The sequence below is a fragment of the Dermacentor variabilis genome, chromosome 7 (genome assembly GCF_050947875.1).
Source record: "Dermacentor variabilis isolate Ectoservices chromosome 7, ASM5094787v1, whole genome shotgun sequence".
NCBI classification, from domain to species: Eukaryota; Metazoa; Arthropoda; class Arachnida; order Ixodida; family Ixodidae; genus Dermacentor; species Dermacentor variabilis.
Window position 1 is genome coordinate 107203956 of NC_134574.1, and position 19765 is coordinate 107223720.

The 19765-nt window shown below is 45.3% G+C and overlaps 2 protein-coding genes across 10 annotated transcripts in view; one reads left to right on the forward strand and one right to left on the reverse strand.

Annotated features, from left to right (window-relative positions):
* Snap25 (Synaptosomal-associated protein 25kDa) overlaps nucleotides 1-11022 on the reverse strand; it is a 328534-nt gene extending 317512 nt beyond the window's left edge. For 2 of the 3 annotated variants that reach the window (XM_075698967.1, XM_075698968.1), the window contains exon 1: nucleotides 10748-11022. The gene's annotated coding sequence lies outside the window, so the exon portion shown is untranslated. The remainder of the gene's footprint in view (nucleotides 1-10747) is intronic. The other variant, XM_075698966.1, reaches the window with a different exon arrangement.
* Nucleotides 11023-11215: 193 nt separating this feature from the next.
* LOC142587742 (uncharacterized) overlaps nucleotides 11216-19765 on the forward strand; it is an 80817-nt gene continuing 72267 nt past the window's right edge. For 4 of the 7 annotated variants that reach the window (XM_075698951.1, XM_075698950.1, XM_075698952.1 and 1 more), the window contains exons 1-2: nucleotides 11216-11806; nucleotides 13634-13695. In XM_075698951.1, the coding sequence (XP_075555066.1) occupies nucleotides 11745-11806; nucleotides 13634-13695 (124 nt within the window). In that variant the 5' untranslated portion in view covers nucleotides 11216-11744. The remainder of the gene's footprint in view (nucleotides 11807-13633; nucleotides 13696-19765) is intronic. The other 3 variants (XM_075698954.1, XM_075698953.1, XM_075698956.1) reach the window with 2 other exon arrangements.

Consider the following 19765-nt stretch of genomic DNA (forward strand, 5'->3'; position numbering starts at 1 on the left):
ACGACACACCTAAAAATATATGTCTATGCAAAAGTGTGCAGGTGCGCGGAGTGTTCGTCGAAGCTGGCTTCACCACACTAAGGTCCCTTGTGGGGAGAAGCCCACTTTGGGGATTCTGTTCTATAGTACAGGTGGTACGGCATCGTGCTGTACAATGGTTCGTGTTACAGGAGCAAATTCGAACGCGAATGAGTCGAAAATCATGCAGAGCGCCGTCTTCAGTTTCCTCGCGAACCAAACTCTATGACAAACAGAATTCGGTCTCGGCTACGCAACGAGGTCTCGCAGACTGTACGTCCTCGTTTCACACGGTAATCTCGAGTAACTCATTTGATGTAATTGCCCGAGGAATGTGCAGTAGTTAGCATTTCAATGCGAAGACATTATAGACGGACCTCACCCACATTGAACATAGCCGTCTAACTGAAAACGTGGGCCGATTACGGAGACAGTAGAGTAGTACATCGGGCCACTGTCATATTATACTGAGACAATGGGGGGTGGCGGGGGGGGGGCTATTCTGTAAGTGTCCACCTAGTGGACTGTCCATTTCGGACGCTGCTGATTGGCTAGGGCCGTTCCTCTCCTCCTCTCTCGTACAGGTTCCTCCAATCAGCAGCGGCAGAAATGGACAGTACACTAGGTGGACTCTTACAGAATACGCCCCAGTAATCGCTATTCTTCAAGATGTTCTGGAGAAGGTAAACAATCTTATAGCATTTAAATAACCGCACCAAAAAGCGATGCGGACGCTGTTACTGAGAAGATACTCGGGTACGGCCAGACAGGATGCATTAAACGGAGAACGAGTAAGGACGGCGCCCCGAACCTTCCGTAACGGCACGTCGTGAAGTTACGAATTTCGACGGCGTCCGATTGGTCACAATTAAACGACCGTGGGGGAAAAAATGACCACGTTGCACTATAAATTATGCGTGACCCCCAATCTCTAAGTATCTACCAAATTATTAAAAGGTGGTTTAGAGAGAAGCCTAACAGCCTAAACTAATTTTATGTTGGTCGTTAATGTACCCCTGTGCAAGCGTCCAAGGGCTCCTAAGCGATTAAAGAAAATTACAAACGTATTTATTTTCACGTAAACGCACCTCTACTAGATCTACACACAACTTCCTGTCGAAACAAGAGATGCGAGACAGCCATAGAAAAAAAAAAAAAAAGAAGTTCTCAACCGCTCGCAATACCCATTTTCGATGGAAGATACGGTTGAAATACAAACCGGCATTTATTCCGACGGTTTCTTTTGCTTTTTCGCTTTTGTTTTGATGCGTCTTACGCAGAAGGAAAATCGCCAGAAATATTTCGATCGTAATGTGACGTAATCTAAGAAACTAAGAACAATTTCGTCTTTACGAGGACGCACATACGCGTTATCGACGCGGGCTAGATAAAAAACAAGGCGACCCGCTTCAATCACTCGAGCGGGACTGATAAGGGCAGCGCTAGGGGCACTACTAAAGTCGCGAAACGACGTTTAAGAGGCCGGCATCAAGACAAAAAGATTATATATATATATATATATATATATATATATATATATATATATATATATATATATATATATATATATATATATATATATATACGACGACGCTCTCCTTTTTTAATCATGTAGGTGTGCGCCCTTTCATGCTCGGAGCGAATTCTGCACTGTATACTATAAGGACGTGTTCTCGACGGCTTGAAGTCACCCGGAAGTGTACTTCCCGCCTAGGACCATATGTGCACAAAATACCGCAGTCAAAATGCCGCAGTCACACACGTGCCACATAAAGAACGTGCGCTATAGAGAACTTGCAACTCATGTACTGCGCATCGAAGTATATACGAGCGAGAAGAACTGCAGAGGATCACTCACAGGATTCTAATTTATTTATTTATTTATTTATTTATTTATTTATTTACTTATTTATTTATTTATTTATTTATTTAAAGTGAAACCTTTACTGCGTGTTCCGCTTCCCGCCTTCATCGTATATGCCAAATTAAACAGCCACGTGGAGTTTTGTTTCTACGCAAACAAGCCAGTAAAACAGGGCAGTAAAGTTAAGGTGCATTAGTAAATTACGCTTTAGAAATAGCAGAGCCGCCGCTCTTATTGTGAGAGGGAGGCTTACGAAGCCTCCCTCTCAATAGACGCAAGAGCGAAAAACAGGCGTAGACGTACCTACGCCATTGAAAAATTGAAGTTTCCATATCACCTTTCCTGTGATGTTCTGGATTTTAAAAAATTATGGGGTTTAACGTGCCAAAACCACTTTCTGATTATGAGGCACGCCGTAGTGGAGGACTCCGGAAATTTCGACCACCTGGGGATCTTTAACGTGCACCTAAATCTAAGTACACGGGTGTTTTCGCATTTCGCCTCCATCGAAATGCGGCCGCCATGGCCGGGATTCGATCCCGCGACCTCGTGCTCAGCAGCCTAACACTGTTCTGGATTTCGACAGCGCCTTGCTCGGGCATAACTATATTTAAAGAGAAACTATAAACACAAGTTATAGCAAGTTTGATTATGCGTTGAGGACACTCAATATGCTATAAGTATATCCCGATATTACCGGGACATGTCGACTCTCCGGTTTCGGCGCGCGATTCCAGAAAATGAGTGTAGCCTTCAAATTTCTCGGCTAATAGCTTCTTTCTTGTCGGCATAAAAAAATTGAAAGAGCACTTTGAACATATCTAAATTGATTTATCGTTGCCATTTAGCGTCCCTTTAATGTCAAGTGCAGCGATGGCGTCTTCAATGCGTCATCAACTTTCCTCAGCCCGCTCGACAGATCGACGCGTTCGCACTCCGAAAGCTCGGAAAGAAATGACCCTCTCGCCTGTTCTAGAGAAACGCTTGCGCGCATGTAGATACACTATACAAGTAACACCTGTGACGTCATCGCTACGTCACCTAAAAGGGCGCCACCACAACAGTCACTGAAACTAGCATCAACTGTATACCGACAACCATGACGACGACATACGTCGAACACCAACTCACAGGACGTTTCCCTCAATCTATGCCTCAAGATTTGTTGCCGACTTGGGCAGTCTTGATGCCTCTAACGCAAAAGCGCTTATTTGGACAGCTGCCTACCCCATGTATGTGACACGCGCGGTTGAACGGGTGTTAAACGCCCAGGCTATGTAATACAGCTGAGTGTACGAAAAACAAAAAGATTGTCAAGGTAAGTGGACGGAGTGACAGCCACCGCCGTAGCTCAATTGTAGGTTTCGCTCCCGCCTCCGGACAAAGTTGTATTTTCTTCCATTTCCATCGGCGTGTGTTAATACGGATATTACCGTTAACTTAAACCTTCATATTTTGCATCGCGCATGTGCGAAATACAATGACCCTCATATTTAGCAATCATACCGTTCGATAAAAACAAAAACCAACGAAAATACCGTCTGATGGCTTCCTATTCCTTTTTTCCCGAGTATTTGAAGGTTATCGTGCGTGCCATGACGACATGATACTTTTACGACGCAATGTCGGGCACCCCACGAGCCAGAACAACCCGTAACAGCTACCGCTATAAAAAAAAAAAAAAAAAGAAAGAAAACCGAGTACATTTGTGTGCGCTCCAGTAAAATACGCACAACAGCCTTATTATTGTCCGCTTCCAGGAGAACCATCTCATTAGTACTGAAATGCTCGCTGGGCAGCCTAAATTCATGCAACAAACGCTTTCAAGCCGGTTTCGTTACTAGACACCTTTTGTACAAGGCTTCGCATGCCGGCCACTCGTTTTAACATAAAGCATCGAAGGAAAAGCACCGAGTTCTAACGAGATGGTTTCGCCTTAATGTATAGCTACGCTGTACAAGTTATCACGGGCTGACTGCCCCCTTCACCCAATTGATTGATTGATTGATTGATTGATTGAGTTCGAAGGCTAGAACAAACATTGCAACCGAGGGACGCCACAGTTGGAAGTCTGCGGATTAATTGCGACTACCTGGGGTTCTTTAACGTGCACATAACTCTAAATATACGAGCATTTGTATTTTATTTTATTATTATTATTTATGTATTTCGTCCTCATTGGAATGTGCCCGGCGCGGGCGGCAGTCGCACCCGCGACATCGTGTTGCGCAGCACAAGGCCACGTGTCCACTGGAGCCAGGCAACCGAAGTGAAAAGTAACCGTTGCTCCATTTTAGACTGTCGCACATTTCTTTCGCCAGCGAAGCACTTGGAGCAATTAGACGACATAAAAGACAGCCGTCGCCCCATTCAATTCCACGCTTTGTCGAAGTCCTCATTATAGCTACACGGACATTCCCGAAGGGTATAGAGTGTGCACCACTACAAGAGCTATCAACGCTTCATGGCCGCAAAACGTACCACGGGAAACATGCTCTCTCTTTTTTTTTTTTTTTTTGCTGTGGTGTCTAATTAGCGCTGCATTTTTAAACACTGAGACGGTCCGATGTACGCGCTGATCAGTTTCATAAGCGCGCATATAGTCCATGTCACCGCTTGAGCAAAATAAAGCATGCCACCGGCAAATTAAAATAAAGTAACCCAGGCTATATAGTCTGGGAATATTAAACGACGCGTGAAGCAACAGCAAAACGACGTCCCGAAAGATCACGCGAGTCTTCAATACGCTATCCTAGCATAAAGAAAAAGACGGGAGGACATTCAGTCGACTGACAGTCTGCATCAGTAAACTGAAGAACAAAAAAAAAAGCCCTCGGAAGCGTTTGTCGCTGAGGGTCGCTTCACATTCAAGCTACACCCTACGACAAATCAGTCACGAGGCGGCCTGCACCACATTTACGCGCGTTCACATCCGCCATCTCTCTTGGTAGTGAACTCGCGTGTCTTTTCGTCGACATTGTGAACAGGGGAACACAGCGCCCAAATTCTGCTTCGCTTCATTGCATTCAGGCGGGAGCACGTTTCGTTTCGATTACGTTTGTTACTCGTTGTCAGACAGGCTTCCGTCGAACATACGTCTCATCGCATGCGACGCTACGAAAAAAGCTATGGCACTTTCATAATTTCGAATCTTCTCGGGAACCTCCACTAAAGCCGACAATTAGCCTTGCGTACGAGATGCGATAAATATTCACGATTTACATTAGCCTTAAACCCCCTCTCCCCTTTCTTTTATTCCTGCATGGAGCCAGCGCAAGAGCTTAAACAGCCAGATTAGCTTATGGTTGCGTAAGCCATCGCCCCATTGGCTTGGAATGTGCGGCCTTTCAGCATAATTAAAAAGTAATGCTTTTTTTTTTTTGTTTCACCGTCTAATATGCAGGCCAAACGGGCCGCGGGGCACTTTCGATCCCCTATCGTAATTGGATCACTACCGCAGCTTGCGCAAAAGAGCCAATCGCGATCGAAAAATTATATCCCGATCCAGCTCAATAGCGGTCTAAAGTTCATAGTTTGCCTACATCTTCTAAGGTCCTGGATCCACACGGCCGATCACAACCAAGAAACGACCTCTGCGCTGCGGACAACTGATAATGCTCAAATCGAAGCTCACAGACCCACTAACAGAACCCCTAAATCAAAAGAAAACTTTGTGGTGCCAATAGTTTAGACTGATAAATCAGTTTAAACTAAACTAAATCGGTTTAGACGTTAAAACTATTTTTTCGACAATTAGCGGCTGGAGTTTGATATTCAGAGAGAAGGCAAAGTTTAATTAAAGCTAGTTAAATTTCGCGCCGGAACTCCAGCACAACTGCGTCACTGTGACGTCACAGATTTCAAAAGTACTTTCTCGCATTTTCGAGCCCTTCTGGCTTAGTTCTCGAAACTTGCTCTATTCATGTTTTTTTCTCTCTCTCTTTTAGTATACGACGCAGTCAATCTTCACCGACAAGTAAATTCTAGGCCAGAGGATGGCGCCGTAAAAAAAATCCGTGACGTCATGGTGAGAGCTGCACGGTGCGCGAACTTGCAGGCGGCGTCGCCAGCAGGATGTCGTTCTCGCGTATTTTCTGGCTATTTTAATGACATTTAGTTACCTCCTGTTTAAAGTTCATTCTTCATCTCTGATAGCTAACGCTTTTTTTTTTTCGCTAGCCTGTACAGCCATGGTGCGCTACAATACCAAAATGTATTCTTGCTGTAAATATGTGTGCGTTTGTCACGAGGTCGCGGGATCGAATCCCGGCCGCGGCGGCCGCATTTCGATGGGGGCGAAATGCGAAAACACCCGTGTACTTAGATTCAGGTGCACGTTAAAGAACCCCAGGTGGTAAAAATTTGCGGAGTCCTCCACTACGGCGTGCCTCATAATCAGAAAGTGGTTTTGGCACGTAAAGCCCCATAATTATTATTTAATGTGTGCGTTTGTCTATTTGATTCGATATTCCATACTTACTATTCATTCGTATTCGATTCGAAGAATTTAATATTTGCCCTGCTCTACAAATGAGACTTAGTGACAAGTGTTGATACTGGTAACATACCCTAATTTTTTTTTTTTTTTACCGAGTTTTGCTATTGTGTATGAAGTTCCTGGCTAAATGTCTTCGACCCAGACTGAGTGAAAGGCAGCAAATGTAATCTGTTGGTTAAGCCTAAGAACACAGGGCGAGGAAGTGGAAGTTGGGCATGCGACTCGTTTTTGTTTTGAAAGAGGAGACAGACCGGTCAGAGGAGACAGACCGATGCAAGATCTCCGGCTGCATTGGTATCCCACACGTGACGTAAAGCAAATGACCTGTACACACCCATGGCTCACATATGACGAGAGCTGTCTGTACAAATTCCAAACGAAGCCATAAGTGAATAGGGGCGAAGCCCAGTTCCGGTTTCCTGCCTGGTGATTGGCTGCCTGTTACTCAAAAGGTTACTGCAAAGTACTTTTTTCTTGAAGTTGATTATGCTTATTCTTCGTGTGTTTTGCACGTTTAGACAGAAAATGAACATTTTTTTAGGGTATTCACATGTTACGTCATTAAAGGGTTGAGTAGACGACCCGGTCCAGTCGTCTACTCTTATGTCTTGTTTTACGCCACTTGTACAAAGATGAACCTGTATCAACTAAGCCGGCGACAAGTTCACTCTAGAAACTACTTTGAAATCAATGACGTCACAGAGGCGCGTCGGGCCAAGTTCAAAGAAGGTTTCCAATCATTTTCTCCACACGTAATCAGCCTTTCTTTAATGAGAAGCATTGTTGGCCGAGTTAACTCAGTTTTTGGCGTGTATACGGCCTCTTCCGCGGCGCAGCCAGAAAAAAGGACGAAAACGCGGTTTGTATTGTCATCGTACATGGCAATTGAATAAAAAGCTTTGTGCCCCCCGAAAGGAAGTACGCAGAGCTGCGTAATTAGTCATGACATCAATGCGCCTCGCGAGACACTGCCTCGCTTCAAACGCCGGACACCCTTGCCCTAGATTTTGAGGTCGCACTTGCAAATACCGGCCACGAGGGCCACGTGCCAGTCCCACTCTATTCACGTTACACCGACGCTGCACTCGATCCGCCCTGGGCGCCTGCTGTTTCCAAAAGTGCACGTACACAGTGCAACCGGCGGCAAGTTGTTTTCTCTCGCCCAGTTTCGTTTCCCTTTAATTCATAACTTCCCACACCTTAATTAAAGATACGATAAACGTACCCTACGCGCTTTCCTTTGCTTCATTAACTGTTGGCTGCTTTATCGTTGTGATTAACAAAAACCTGGCCCCTCGGTTCTCGTACGTGCATATATATCACAGACCCATAGGATACACACGTCGCAAGAACATAACCGTTCGCTGCAGAACACTTGTGTGACTCACAATGACCATTCTGCACCACACTAAGCATGATTCGCATTCCGTAGATGGCAACTCTCCGCAGAGTTGTTGAGTCAGCTTAATTTCTGTTCTCTCTCTCTCTTTTTGCCAAATTAATAAAAATGTGCTTTTAAAAGGAGACTGCCGGTCTATAAAGGTTACTCGGTGTCGCTTTTGTAGTGCCCATTTTTATGCACGGGACAACAAAACACGGATTTTTTTTCTCTCTCTCTCTCTCCATGTTGGCCGCTCACCAACTGGTTCCCCTTTGTACCCTACTTGAATACGTGCACCACCATTCAGGTGCTTTGCCGGCGTTACGGCGCTCAACAACAAAACGAGCCAAGCAGCGCAGACGATCAGCTCTTCACGCAAGGATTGAACGAACGCTCTACCGGAGCCGGTCATAACAAAACTCGGCCGGAGGGGGGGGGGGAATTTGTTTTTGTTCTCATTTCTATTTCTTACACGAAAAGGTGTGCCGACGACCTTGGCAACAATACACGGCGCGTATACGAAGGCGTCACGCGCCGAAAGCGGCTCGAACAAAGGAACTCTCGAGGCAATCGGCAGAGGCGTGCGTATTCTCGGCGCTTGCGTTTTCCCCTCGAACAACATCCTTCCGACGTAACGAGGCGTCGAAGAGATGGAACGACTGGCGATAGTTGCGGCGTGTGACGCCTGCCCCCGCTGTGACTCAACGCACGGACCTTGACAGTACCGCGCAGACGATTCCTGCGCGCGCCATTCGTAGTGGCCGACACAAGCGCGGCGTACGTACTACGTCTGTCGCTGTCAAATTCGCTTGTCAACATGCGGTGCAGACGAGAAAGGGTACGCAGACGAGCTAGCCGGACCTGCGCACTGTGGGACAGTTTCCGAGGGAACGGGTGCGAACGTGGGACAGAAAAGGACGGAGAAGCGGTTCGATTCCCGTTTCATCTGCTCTGCTGTTAGCGGTTCGTCTCGTTTACAGTCATCTTAATCTGTTCTGCCAGTCCTACACCACAAGGTGTACATCTGTGATGCCAAATGACCCGGGACAACAGAAAAAGTGACATAGCATGTTTCACGCACTCGCCGCCCTGTGGTGTGTGAATGAACGGGGAAAAGAAAAAGGTGTTGTTCGTAAAGCGCAACTGCCGTTTGCAGCAGAACTGATCACTCCCAAGCTCGTGAAACATGGGATTGCGTGTCAATCAAATATCGGCGCAGGGAGAGAGAGAGAAGTGATCGACAACTAGGAATTCCAACGCTTTATAACAATGCGCTTGGTCTGCAACATCAAAACGACCTCGCATTCGAGGCTACCACAGCGACTCACGTAGCACGGCTCACACGACCGCAGCCCAGGCTACAGAGAAGGTCATCCTATCCATTAACTCCAGACCTTCCTTCGTGGACAGCGTCTACCCCTTGCAGACGACCTCGACCGCGCGCGCGCGAAGTACTGAACCGCGCATTCATTCGCTTTGGCCACCACGAATTCATCGTCGATGCCTGAATATTATTTTACTTCAACTTAACAACAGAACATCTCACTACAATTATCTATGGCTATATGCAGATGCACCAAATTATGAGGTTTGACGAGCCAAAACCACATTGATTATGAGGCACGCCGTAGTGGAGGGCTCCGGAAATTTCAACCACCTGGGGTTAACGCGCACCTAAATCTAAGTACACGCGCGTTTTCGCATCTCGCCTCCATCGAAATGCGGCCGCCATGGCTGGGATTCGAACCCGCGACCTCGTGCTCAGCAGCCAAACACCACACCACCAAAACCACGGCGGATTATGCAGATGCAAGAAGTATGCGAAACATTCCCGTCCGAGTCGAAACCATCGACATTACACGTGCATGTGTCGATATGAATCATTCAGTTCGACGTATATGAGTGTGCTCGACGAAGCCGCACCCGATCGTTTCGCGACTGCCACGGCGGATCGCGCGGAAAGAAATGTGAATGACGGGTGTGAACGGCTCGGGGGCGGCGTCCGTGAAGTGCAGATGAGCGAGCGAATCGCCTCGACACCGTTGCTAGCCTGAAACGAATTATTCGAGGCGTTCTGCATGTACCTCTGGTCGCCACTCAAAAGAAACACAGCGGCACGCAGGACCGGAATAACTAGTAGATATAGGTCGACGACAGGGCCGATAATGTAATCAAAAGGATACACGCACTGCTTACAAAACGGTGACCGGCCTTTCAGAATGTAGTGAACATGATCGAATGTCCAGACGATACCGAAAGCTTGACCAGTAAGTCTTTTAGATAAAAAAAACCTGGTCAGCGACCAAGGGGTACGGCCTATATAGACGTACTCACAAAGTTCGGCAAGTTTATTTGATCTGCGCTGGGCAAAACATACCTGCTGGCTCGGGAACGTTCACGAGAACTCGACAGACGATAATCACGAAAAGAGGTGGGGAGGGGGGGGGGGGTGTAATCGAGCAGCAGTACCTTCCTGATACGACACACGCGCGCCTCGAAGAACGAATGCGTCTCGCGCCGTAATGGTTTTCATTGATCTGGAGAACGTGACAGGGAGCAAAAGCGAGAGGAAGTGGGAAACCGTCAGAGGCGCAATCGTTTTTAACTTGGCACACGAAACGCGTCCACGCGTCATAGTGTACAGCGCCTTTTAAAGGGCCGCAGTGAACCCCCCGCGCCGTCGTCGGCAAGGGGGAGTGTACGGAGACGGCAACAGAAGGACCGGCTATCACTTTCACGTCACATCCGCGCTGGTTGCGGCTTTAATTAGGCTTAATCGGCGAAAATGCTCGCCGCAATCACACCCACCGGCTCGGGTAGGCGCACAGAACGCGTACGGCAGCACGAGAGAGCGAAGCCGCGGAGTAGCGGCGGTTGCGATTCAAGCGCTGACGCCAATGCGGCGGGCGCGGGCGCGCTTCTCCGCCAGACGCCGGTGGCCAGCACGGAGCGCGAATTACACACACTGCACGCACGCTCTACTCACCGTGAGGATGATTACCGTCGAAGGTGACACTCCCACGGTCCACGCGACAAGAAACGCGCGCACAACACCCGCAGGGAGCTGCTTGTGTTGTTCTCGAAGTCTCGGCTGGCGTCGACGAAACGGTGCGGTCGCTGGGAGGCTTGGCCGACGACACCACACACACACAGCCAAGCACGGCGCACTCTACGACGCCCCGAAGCACGCAGCTCTCACGCAGGCGTTTACGGGCGCCTATCAAAAATCTCGCCTGTTCGCCCGCAAAACACCGGAAGCCGGCGAACGGATGTGGCGTTTTCCTCCTGCGGCTGTGACGTAACACAAAGCCTCACACGCAGCCGTCTAAACGTACTCATAGGTACCGTGCTCTTAAGCAAGTTGGCAGAGTAAATGAAAGCGTAGAAGTCGCAATAAAACACCTGTCAAATAGTTTTAGTGATATGCAACTAAAAAATGAAATGGCAACGCGCAATGTTTACGTAGAGAAGAGCTGGTTCAAGAGTATTGAGTCCTGGCGCGTGCTGGCGGCATGTCGCTAGCGTTGGCGTGATTTTTGAGCGTGCACGGCTCTTAAAACGTCGAGGACATGACATGGTATCGAGCTTTAAACATGAGACAAGCGTTGCGAGCGATGGGTGACAATGCTGCCCGTTGCCGTTGCGTCGAGCCGTTCCATTTTGCGTAATTTCTGTGCCCTCGAGGCAGTGCTGGCGGCCGCATAACAAGAAGCACGAGCTCGCACAAAACAGTCGTGGTGGTGTGTGGAAAACACGTGCTTGTATCCATCGGCAGTAGGCTACGATTTCGGGCGACATCGCCGACATTTGTGAGTCGGCCCCCGTGCAATGATTGGTTTTAAACAAGTAGGAGACGACAGAGTCAACGTCGTTGCATCGCGGCATCACGCCTCGCGTTCGTTGTGGCGAGCCCGCGCACTGCAGTCGTCGTCGACGAAAGTGCTGTGCCTTCACACGTGCCAAGTGATGCCCTCGCGTGATGGATGCCGTGGGTAGGGCCCAAGGATGCTCGGCTTGCGGTATCGGGACTTTCAAGAACAAGCAGGTGAGCACAGCGACGTGTCAAAATCGGTCTCGTTGTGCACTGATCGCTTAGGGCAAGTCGCGCGTCACCTGGCATAGAGACCGGCATTTAAGCAATCTGTTTCAAATGCCGCAGCAACCTGCAGGTTTCACCTGCGAGCGTGTGCAGCAACGCTTAAAATTTACCATGTTGCCGCCGGTCGGTTCTGGCGCAAGGTCAACACGGAGAAAGCTTCCGCTAAATAACGAATCTGTGCGCACACGGCCCTGTGGTTTGTGTTCCTCCTGAAAGTTTCTCATAAAATTCACGTGATAGGCGCTGTGTTATGATGACGACGCAAAGTGTCTCGGGAAATCGTAACGCTACTTGGAAAAACTGTCGGCAGGATTCACATGGGAAACGTGCAGTTCACTGCTTAATATATTAATCGGTAACATGCTGATAGTGCGACTTTCACGCTCAATGTGATCAATCTTGCTAGAGCTTCGGAAAGCTACAAACATTTCGTATCACTTAATCAGCTTTGCAACAGCTGTGGAGAGCAACAGCCCTCAATTGATATTCCAGTAGGTGAATGATTAGCAAAAATGAGCAAAGTAATGCTCTGTGGAGTCCTAGCCAGACCAGTATCAGCAGTAGGTAAGAAGTCTTGACCAGAAAAAAGAAAAATTTGCTGGCCAAAGTAAAAATTGCTTGCTGTTACATGTTGCTATTCGACTTGTGTTCAGTATTTGAAATACTGAACATAAGTTAGACACAATTCAAACAAGATTTTCGTTGGATTCATTTGACTGTCTATCACTGCAAGTCTTGCAATAATGTTTGTGGAAAAGGCCTGTGCAGAGCACACTTTGAGACAGATTGTGTTACTATTGAAGGCTTGATTCTGTGTGAGTTCAACACAAATATTACTACATTGAGGTCTTGCAAAGCTGAGCTGTGCTACCATTGTATATATATTTTCTTTTTGGTTGTTTCTAATAAGAGGTAAAAGCTGCAGCTTGAGACACCCTCAACTCATGATTCAACAAGAACGGGTAATTGGAGAGCATTCACTTGAAAGACAGCATACACGTGACTGAAAAATATGATTACGATAATAGCGCATAATCAGGTATTAAATAAAAAATGATAGAGAATCTGTGAACCAAGTCTGCTTGAAGTTTTGATTGTCAATGCCAGATGCGTTTTAAGAGCCAAGAAGTCTGGCTTGCAATATACTTTCAAAGTGTATATACTCGAACTAACATTGAAATTTCCATTCCACAGTAAATACCCATAAGATTCACCGTTGTCATCAACCTGAATTAACGAAACTAGCTTGCATTGAACCCAATTTAACAAAGCTTTTCCAGAAATAAATGCATAAATAAAGCTGTGATTTCTTTCTCATTTTGATGCAAGTGGGCTTTTCTTCGAGCATGCACTCTAACGGTTAAAACATATAGGCAGCATAGTCACGGCCCTGGCTTTATTTTGACGAGGCTGCACACCACGCCCATGCGCGGAACAACAGACTCGACAGTCATTAGCGTTCTTACGTACCAGATAGTGCTAGGGGCAGCGGTAGCTTGGCCTCCCTAACGGATTTTTACACGTGCAAGCATGGGTTAGCGCCAAATGCAATGCCGCAGTACCGTTTTAGTGCCACAACGTCACATTTTTAGATTTTGAAGAACCAAAAATGGGGCCTTAGTCGATTTTCCGAACTTCCCGATTTAACGAAATAATTTGAGCATGGTCATCACTTCATTAAGTCAAGTTTCAACTGTACTATTTGTCACAGAACTGATTTGACCTGCCACTTTGCAAACGTGGACAGATGCATTTGCGCCCCATCTCTTGCAGGAGCAGTTTCAGCATAGTTTCTCGCTGGAGCACCACACAAGAGTTGACGAGCAGTCTCAGTCGTAAGTGCCATGTCCTTTTTGTAGCTTGTGTCAGGACCTGGTCTTCAGCTGACTCAGCACTACACTCTTAATTCCACATCTTTACTCATAGCCAGCATTAGAGATACGCACCTCTCAATGCACTCTTGTGTAGCAGGCAGCTGTGTGGAATATGTGGTTCACTGTAATTACTGCAGCTAGCAAGCATTTAGTCCCTAAAAAAGCTCCCGCAACGCTTTAGAGCAGTTGCATCCCAACCAGCCAAAAATAAACTTGGGAAATTTGCCTAGAGAAGATCACTCGTCTCCATTCTAAGGGCAGGCCCCTAGTACTCAAGGTAGTGCATAGCTTTTGCTTGCATTGCCCAAAGTCTCACTTACACCTGTTATAAAAGCTGTCCAGCTGTGCACATACCATGATTAAGTGCACCAGTTCACATTAGCTGTCTATTTACTGTGAGTTGAAGTGGGGAGAGGGGGGGGTAACCAAACAATGTAATATACACATAAGCAGAGATTAAGCAAGTCTTGAGAGTGGGGTGATTGGCATTCTATGCCATGCGCAGACCTTGTTTGGCTATCGTGTGGTGATACATGCAAATGCAGGGCTCTGATTGCACTAAATGGCAGAATGAATGAAATCGGGGCATGCACAGTTTAAGGTGCTACTTCATTCGGCCTGTGGGCAGCAATCTTTCATGCTTGTCGCACCTCACGTGTGCCAAGACATGCTTAGGAAATTGCATAATTTTAGGGGCACAGGGGAGCCGTTGTAGTTTGTGAGGTGCATTGTAGCAGTCAGCAGTGCAGTTGACCCGTCTCACGGCGATTACCAAGACGTCGCCACTGTTACAAGGGATGTCGGTAATGGTAGCCGTTTGCAGACTTAATGGCAACTCCAGTTGCTAGTTGGATAGCTTTATAATCATCCTGTGATGCTTCCTGCCAGTGATAAGCTGGCTTAACTCATACCACACCCCTTCAGTTTGATCATCGGTGATTGATGATTTCATTCCCTAATTTCAACAAGTTGAGATAGTTAGTTGCTCAGATGCATAACGCTTATCCTGTAGGTAGCCCAGAAAAAGATCTTTAAAAATGTGTTTTGGTTCTGTTTCTGCAGCAAAACTGTAATTTTTGACGCAACGGTTGGTAGAAGCATGCACATTGCGTCGAAACTTTCCTTCCTGCCACTCATGAGAAAAAAGCTTATGCGCCTCATGATTTGCAGTGCATCAACATAGAATCTTTGTTATCGGAGTACTGGGATTTAAGTTAGTGGACAACATTACGTTGTCAGATGTGCATCTCGCCGAGCTGAAGGATGATAATTAGAAGAGAAGGCTGGCAGCTGTCTGCCACTAAGCTTAGGTTTCGCAAGGTAAATACACCTGGTAGCGAAGCTTCCATAGGAGCCCATGCATTCAAAACATGGCGGTTCATTGGCGGTTCATGGAGCTTAGCGCCATCTGTATGTGGAGGGAACACTTCCGGCAGAAGAAAAAAATAATGTGACGCCATATCCGTTAAAAACAGAAGTGACATCATTCTGTTTTCGAAGGCGCGAAATTTATTTTATTGGCCTGTTTTTGGAGCTATATATTTAAATGCCCCGCCATTTGACTTGATGGGCGTTTCGAGCTTTCAGCGCGGGAAGCGATGCAAGAAAAGGCCAGCCGTACGGTTGTTGAAATCGCACCCCTGCACAGAACATACTTTCTTTGGAGGCTGACCAAAGCTTTAGGTGTAGAGTGCTGATCCTATTGTCGGATGCCGAGACCGTCAACCAGCGCAGTCGCGCGAAAACAACTACACAATTATCTGGCGGTCGTAACTCACTACTTTTGACTGAACAGGTTAAGAAGCGTTGAAGCAAGCCATGTCACCAAATTCAGACAAACTTCGACAAGCAAGAAAACACGTGTGAGGGGGGTGTATCTATGCAAGTTGGACATTACGAACGCGCCTTTCTGCAAGTTTCAAGACTTGTGTTTCATTGCGAGTGATAGCGGCGTCAACGCCCCCTGTAACGATGAGCGCTGAAAATAAACATATTTATTATTAATAATAAAATTAAGTAAACTTGTATTTTTTTAACTCAGCATGAGTATATAAAATGACCAGGAAATTTATATTTGTTGAATGAATCTGTGTCTCGCTTGGATTAGAAAATATTTTTTCTTTCCCAATGTTTGTTCCCTCCAAACATAGTCGCGCTTCACTCGCTGCTCCTATAACCCCCCATGCTGATGGCGGTGACAATTTGTACTGAACCGCTTTTCGTCTGAAGCTTTGCGACCTATTTGCATCGACCTTGGGTTTCTTCCCTGAAGGTTTTATTTCTCCCCAGTGGCACTCCAGCAAGTTGGCCACACTTCAAACATGCAAAACTAAGCATTTTCACAATGTTTAAAGCAGTTTCAGAGAAGTGCCAACTTTGACCAGTTGTTCAGAATCCAGCTTGCTGTGACGTAATAGAGAAGGTCACAAATGCCTTGTAACTTGAAAACCGGTGCCAGAACTTTAACACATATTGCAATATGTGCCACATGGAGCATGAAGTTGAACAAAAAATGAATTTTTGTCTCGCATAGTACAGGAACAGCTTCAGTGCATGACGCAGGCACTGGAAATACCGACCTTTCTGCGTTTTGTACCAAAAGAACTATTGTGTATTGATTCATTTCAAAAAGTGCTCTTGGAACATTTATCTGTGAAATTTATTTTCAGAAACTCTTTTCACATTAATTTTTCTGTCATTATATTGATGTTAAATAGCTTTATTTTCATGTGACCACAAATATCTGGACAGCAAATTTCTGTCAATTACTTCTTAAAAAAAATATTTTTAGACTAAGTATTTGGAAGCACCAATTACTTTTCTGAAACTTATAACACTGCATTACATGTTAAAGTGTTTTTATTGGGCCTGCTGGTTGTTATTATTATTATTATTATTATTATTATTATTATTATTATTATTATTATTATTATTATTATTATTATTATTATTATTATTATTAACCCCTTGAAAATAGTCACTTTTCCTATAGTAACAAAAGTCTTAAACCCTGTGCCGAGTAGGTGAGGACAAGAAGATGTAAAATGAATTCATAAATCGAACCCACTAGCAAGACTCAATGTAGATGCCCCAGGCACCCCTCTCGAGGCTGTACTCTGTGGTTGCCCAGTGCCAATGGCCTGTGAGCACAGAGTCACAGATTCGAATCCTCAGACACAGCAGCCACATTTCAATGATATGCAAACACACACATCCTCTGAACTTTGGACAATGCACATTATAAGAACCTAGTTGGCCAAATTAATCCGGAAGCCTCTGCTATGGCATCTCTCGTAGCTTTCATGTTGCTTTGAGATATTAAAGCCCATTAATTGATCAATCCGCTCAACGTTTTCAGTGTAAAAGTGACCGTGACTACCCTAGCAAAAGGTCCTTTAGAAATACTAGTAGCCTGTAAGGTTATCAACAACTAACAGCCTATTAGTAGGCTAATAGCTTCTTATAAAGAGAATGAATAGTTCATTTACTCATTGATGGCCCATAGCCCAGTCAAACACACCGCTGGGATTGCCAATTGTACAAATCTGTTTTCTTAATGCTTATGCACTCTACTAGGTCAAGTGGCTTTCTCATGTTCACGTGCACACAACGGCAAGCATGCTATGGCAATTCACTTCATTCACTTACACCCACAATTTCACGATTTCAATCTCGCTTGCTGTATATAGGCAAGGGTCACCAAGTAGCACCAGTGGTTCAAGGAAAATGTGTAAATATTAATTGCAGATTTATAACTTTATGAAAAGTTTGAATGCTGCTCTCGGCTGATCACACTGAACTTCAGAGATCTCTTATTTAAACACTGAAATTGTGGTTATGCTGTTATTAATAACTATTCTGCTGTTTCATGACATTACTCATCTATTGACTTCAATTTTGAACTTATTGACATGTCGAAGCTCATCAAAATCATTTTCAATTTAATTGAAATGCTGATACAAACTCAAATGCAAGTGTACAGTGACCTATTAGTCTGCTACTACTATTCACAAGGCCAGAAAGCTTTATCTGTAACAGTCATAATACATTGACAGTGAACCTAATATTTTTTTTCTATTAGCATATCAGCAAATACTATTGCATTGTATATGCACAAACCAAATTACTTGTTAACTAATATGTGCCAAATACACATTCCTAATGGACTGACAAGAACCTAATAAAAAAATTTGTGCTAGGCAAATAGAAACTTCTATCAGACCAATAAATATCTTATGAGTCGCATACAAAATCTATTTAACTAAAACAAGTCTCGTAATGTTTACTATCGTAATACTTACAGAGCAGGTGTACATCCGCTTTGAGCATGATGGGACCAGTCCATTGTTTACCATAATCGGAATGGCAGTCACACCTGGCACTGGAAAAATACTGTGGAGCATGTGCACAATACGATGAACAGGTGTCACCTGCTGCAGCAGAGTATCGAGAGCTGCATATTCTCATTGGGGAATTGATTGCCTCCCAATCAGCTTCATTGTCAGCTTAGATTACCGACTTGAAATTTTCGGCGTGTCATTTCTTTCTGGTAAATGAAGGTTCGGGTAGCGTTGACAAATCTCAAGAGGATGAAGTTGGAACTAGGGGAGGTGGTGGCTGGTGACCGCCGACCCTGTCAGAGCCAGCAGCTACCAGTTTGTATGTGCAACAAAGTTGCACAAATTTTTTTCGGTTCTACAGTGGCGTGATACACAACAAAAGAGGTGCAGCACATTTGCGTAGACAACATGGCTACCAACACAGGTTGATGCATTGTGAATGGTTAGGGCCTACAACAGCACTGGAACCAGAACAAATATGAAACCACCTTTGTTTGTGGCAATGCAATAAAAGACAAAAGAGAAGAATATGTGAACAAGCTGTCAGGCTTTATGAAAACGAAATCAAGCTTATTGATTGTTATTCATTAAAAAGCAAAAGTCAGGACATCTAGCTGTTCTGACACAGTCAAGTTGGTACTTATGATAGATACTAAAAAGTTGGGATTGTCTTGCTAAGTTTGGGATGGCTGGCAGCCGTAGGTTTGAGCCCTCTGAACCATAGAAAAAAACACTGCTATCAAGTGTGCCCTAACTGAGTCGCTGGAATACTTCTTTCCTCAAACCAGTTTCAGTTTCGGTACCCACTAGATGGATGTGTCGTGACATCATGATAGGCTGACGCATTCTGTTCCTGCAATCATTGCATCACACACAAGCACTGCCTGAAGAAATATGTGCAGCGCTTTTTTTAATGGTGTGAGCAATATCATTGTACAGAGCCTTACTGCTAAATGATGTTGCTAAATTTCTCTCTGCATCACAATATTGTGATAATGTTGGTGACACCAGGTCTGCCATATTGAGACCAATTTTAATTCCAAATTAATATATCTATAATAAACGTATGCCAACCTTTACTACCATACTTTCTTAATGTAATTCTTTTACATGTAAAAAAATATGTTTCTAGAACTTCAAAAGTACTTCAAGGGCAAACTTCTTCTGCACGGCTAGCCACTTACGCATTTTTCCCCTGTCACCTGGTTGAAAAACACCCCTGTCAGAATTTCAGATTGATTCAAGTAAATTTGCAGAAATACTTCAGTGGGAAGTACTCATCCTGCTGCCCATTTAGTGCACAGAAGAAAAAATTAACTATTTTTGTATTATTAAAAAAACTAAAGAACGGCCGGAATGCCTCTCCATGGCCAATAGGCTCAAAAAGCAAGAAAAGTGTACTTAAAACACTGTTCTTCAATTTCTGTGCTACTGCCTAAAGCAAGGGTTTGCGCAACATGGCGGAGCACAGCCCTGGTAAATGTGCCACATCTTCTTCTATGCTCGGTGATGCTGTAGTTCTGGCACATATTCACAACAAAGCATACTCCCAAGAAATCCCCAAGTGGTGACGCTGTTTTGTTGCTAATAAAACTGTTCCAAAGCTTTCGCACGCTTCTGAAGCTGCAACTAATGCAAGACGATCATGCAACGTTGGTGAGACCAGCTCAAAGCACTGGAAACTGAGTTCT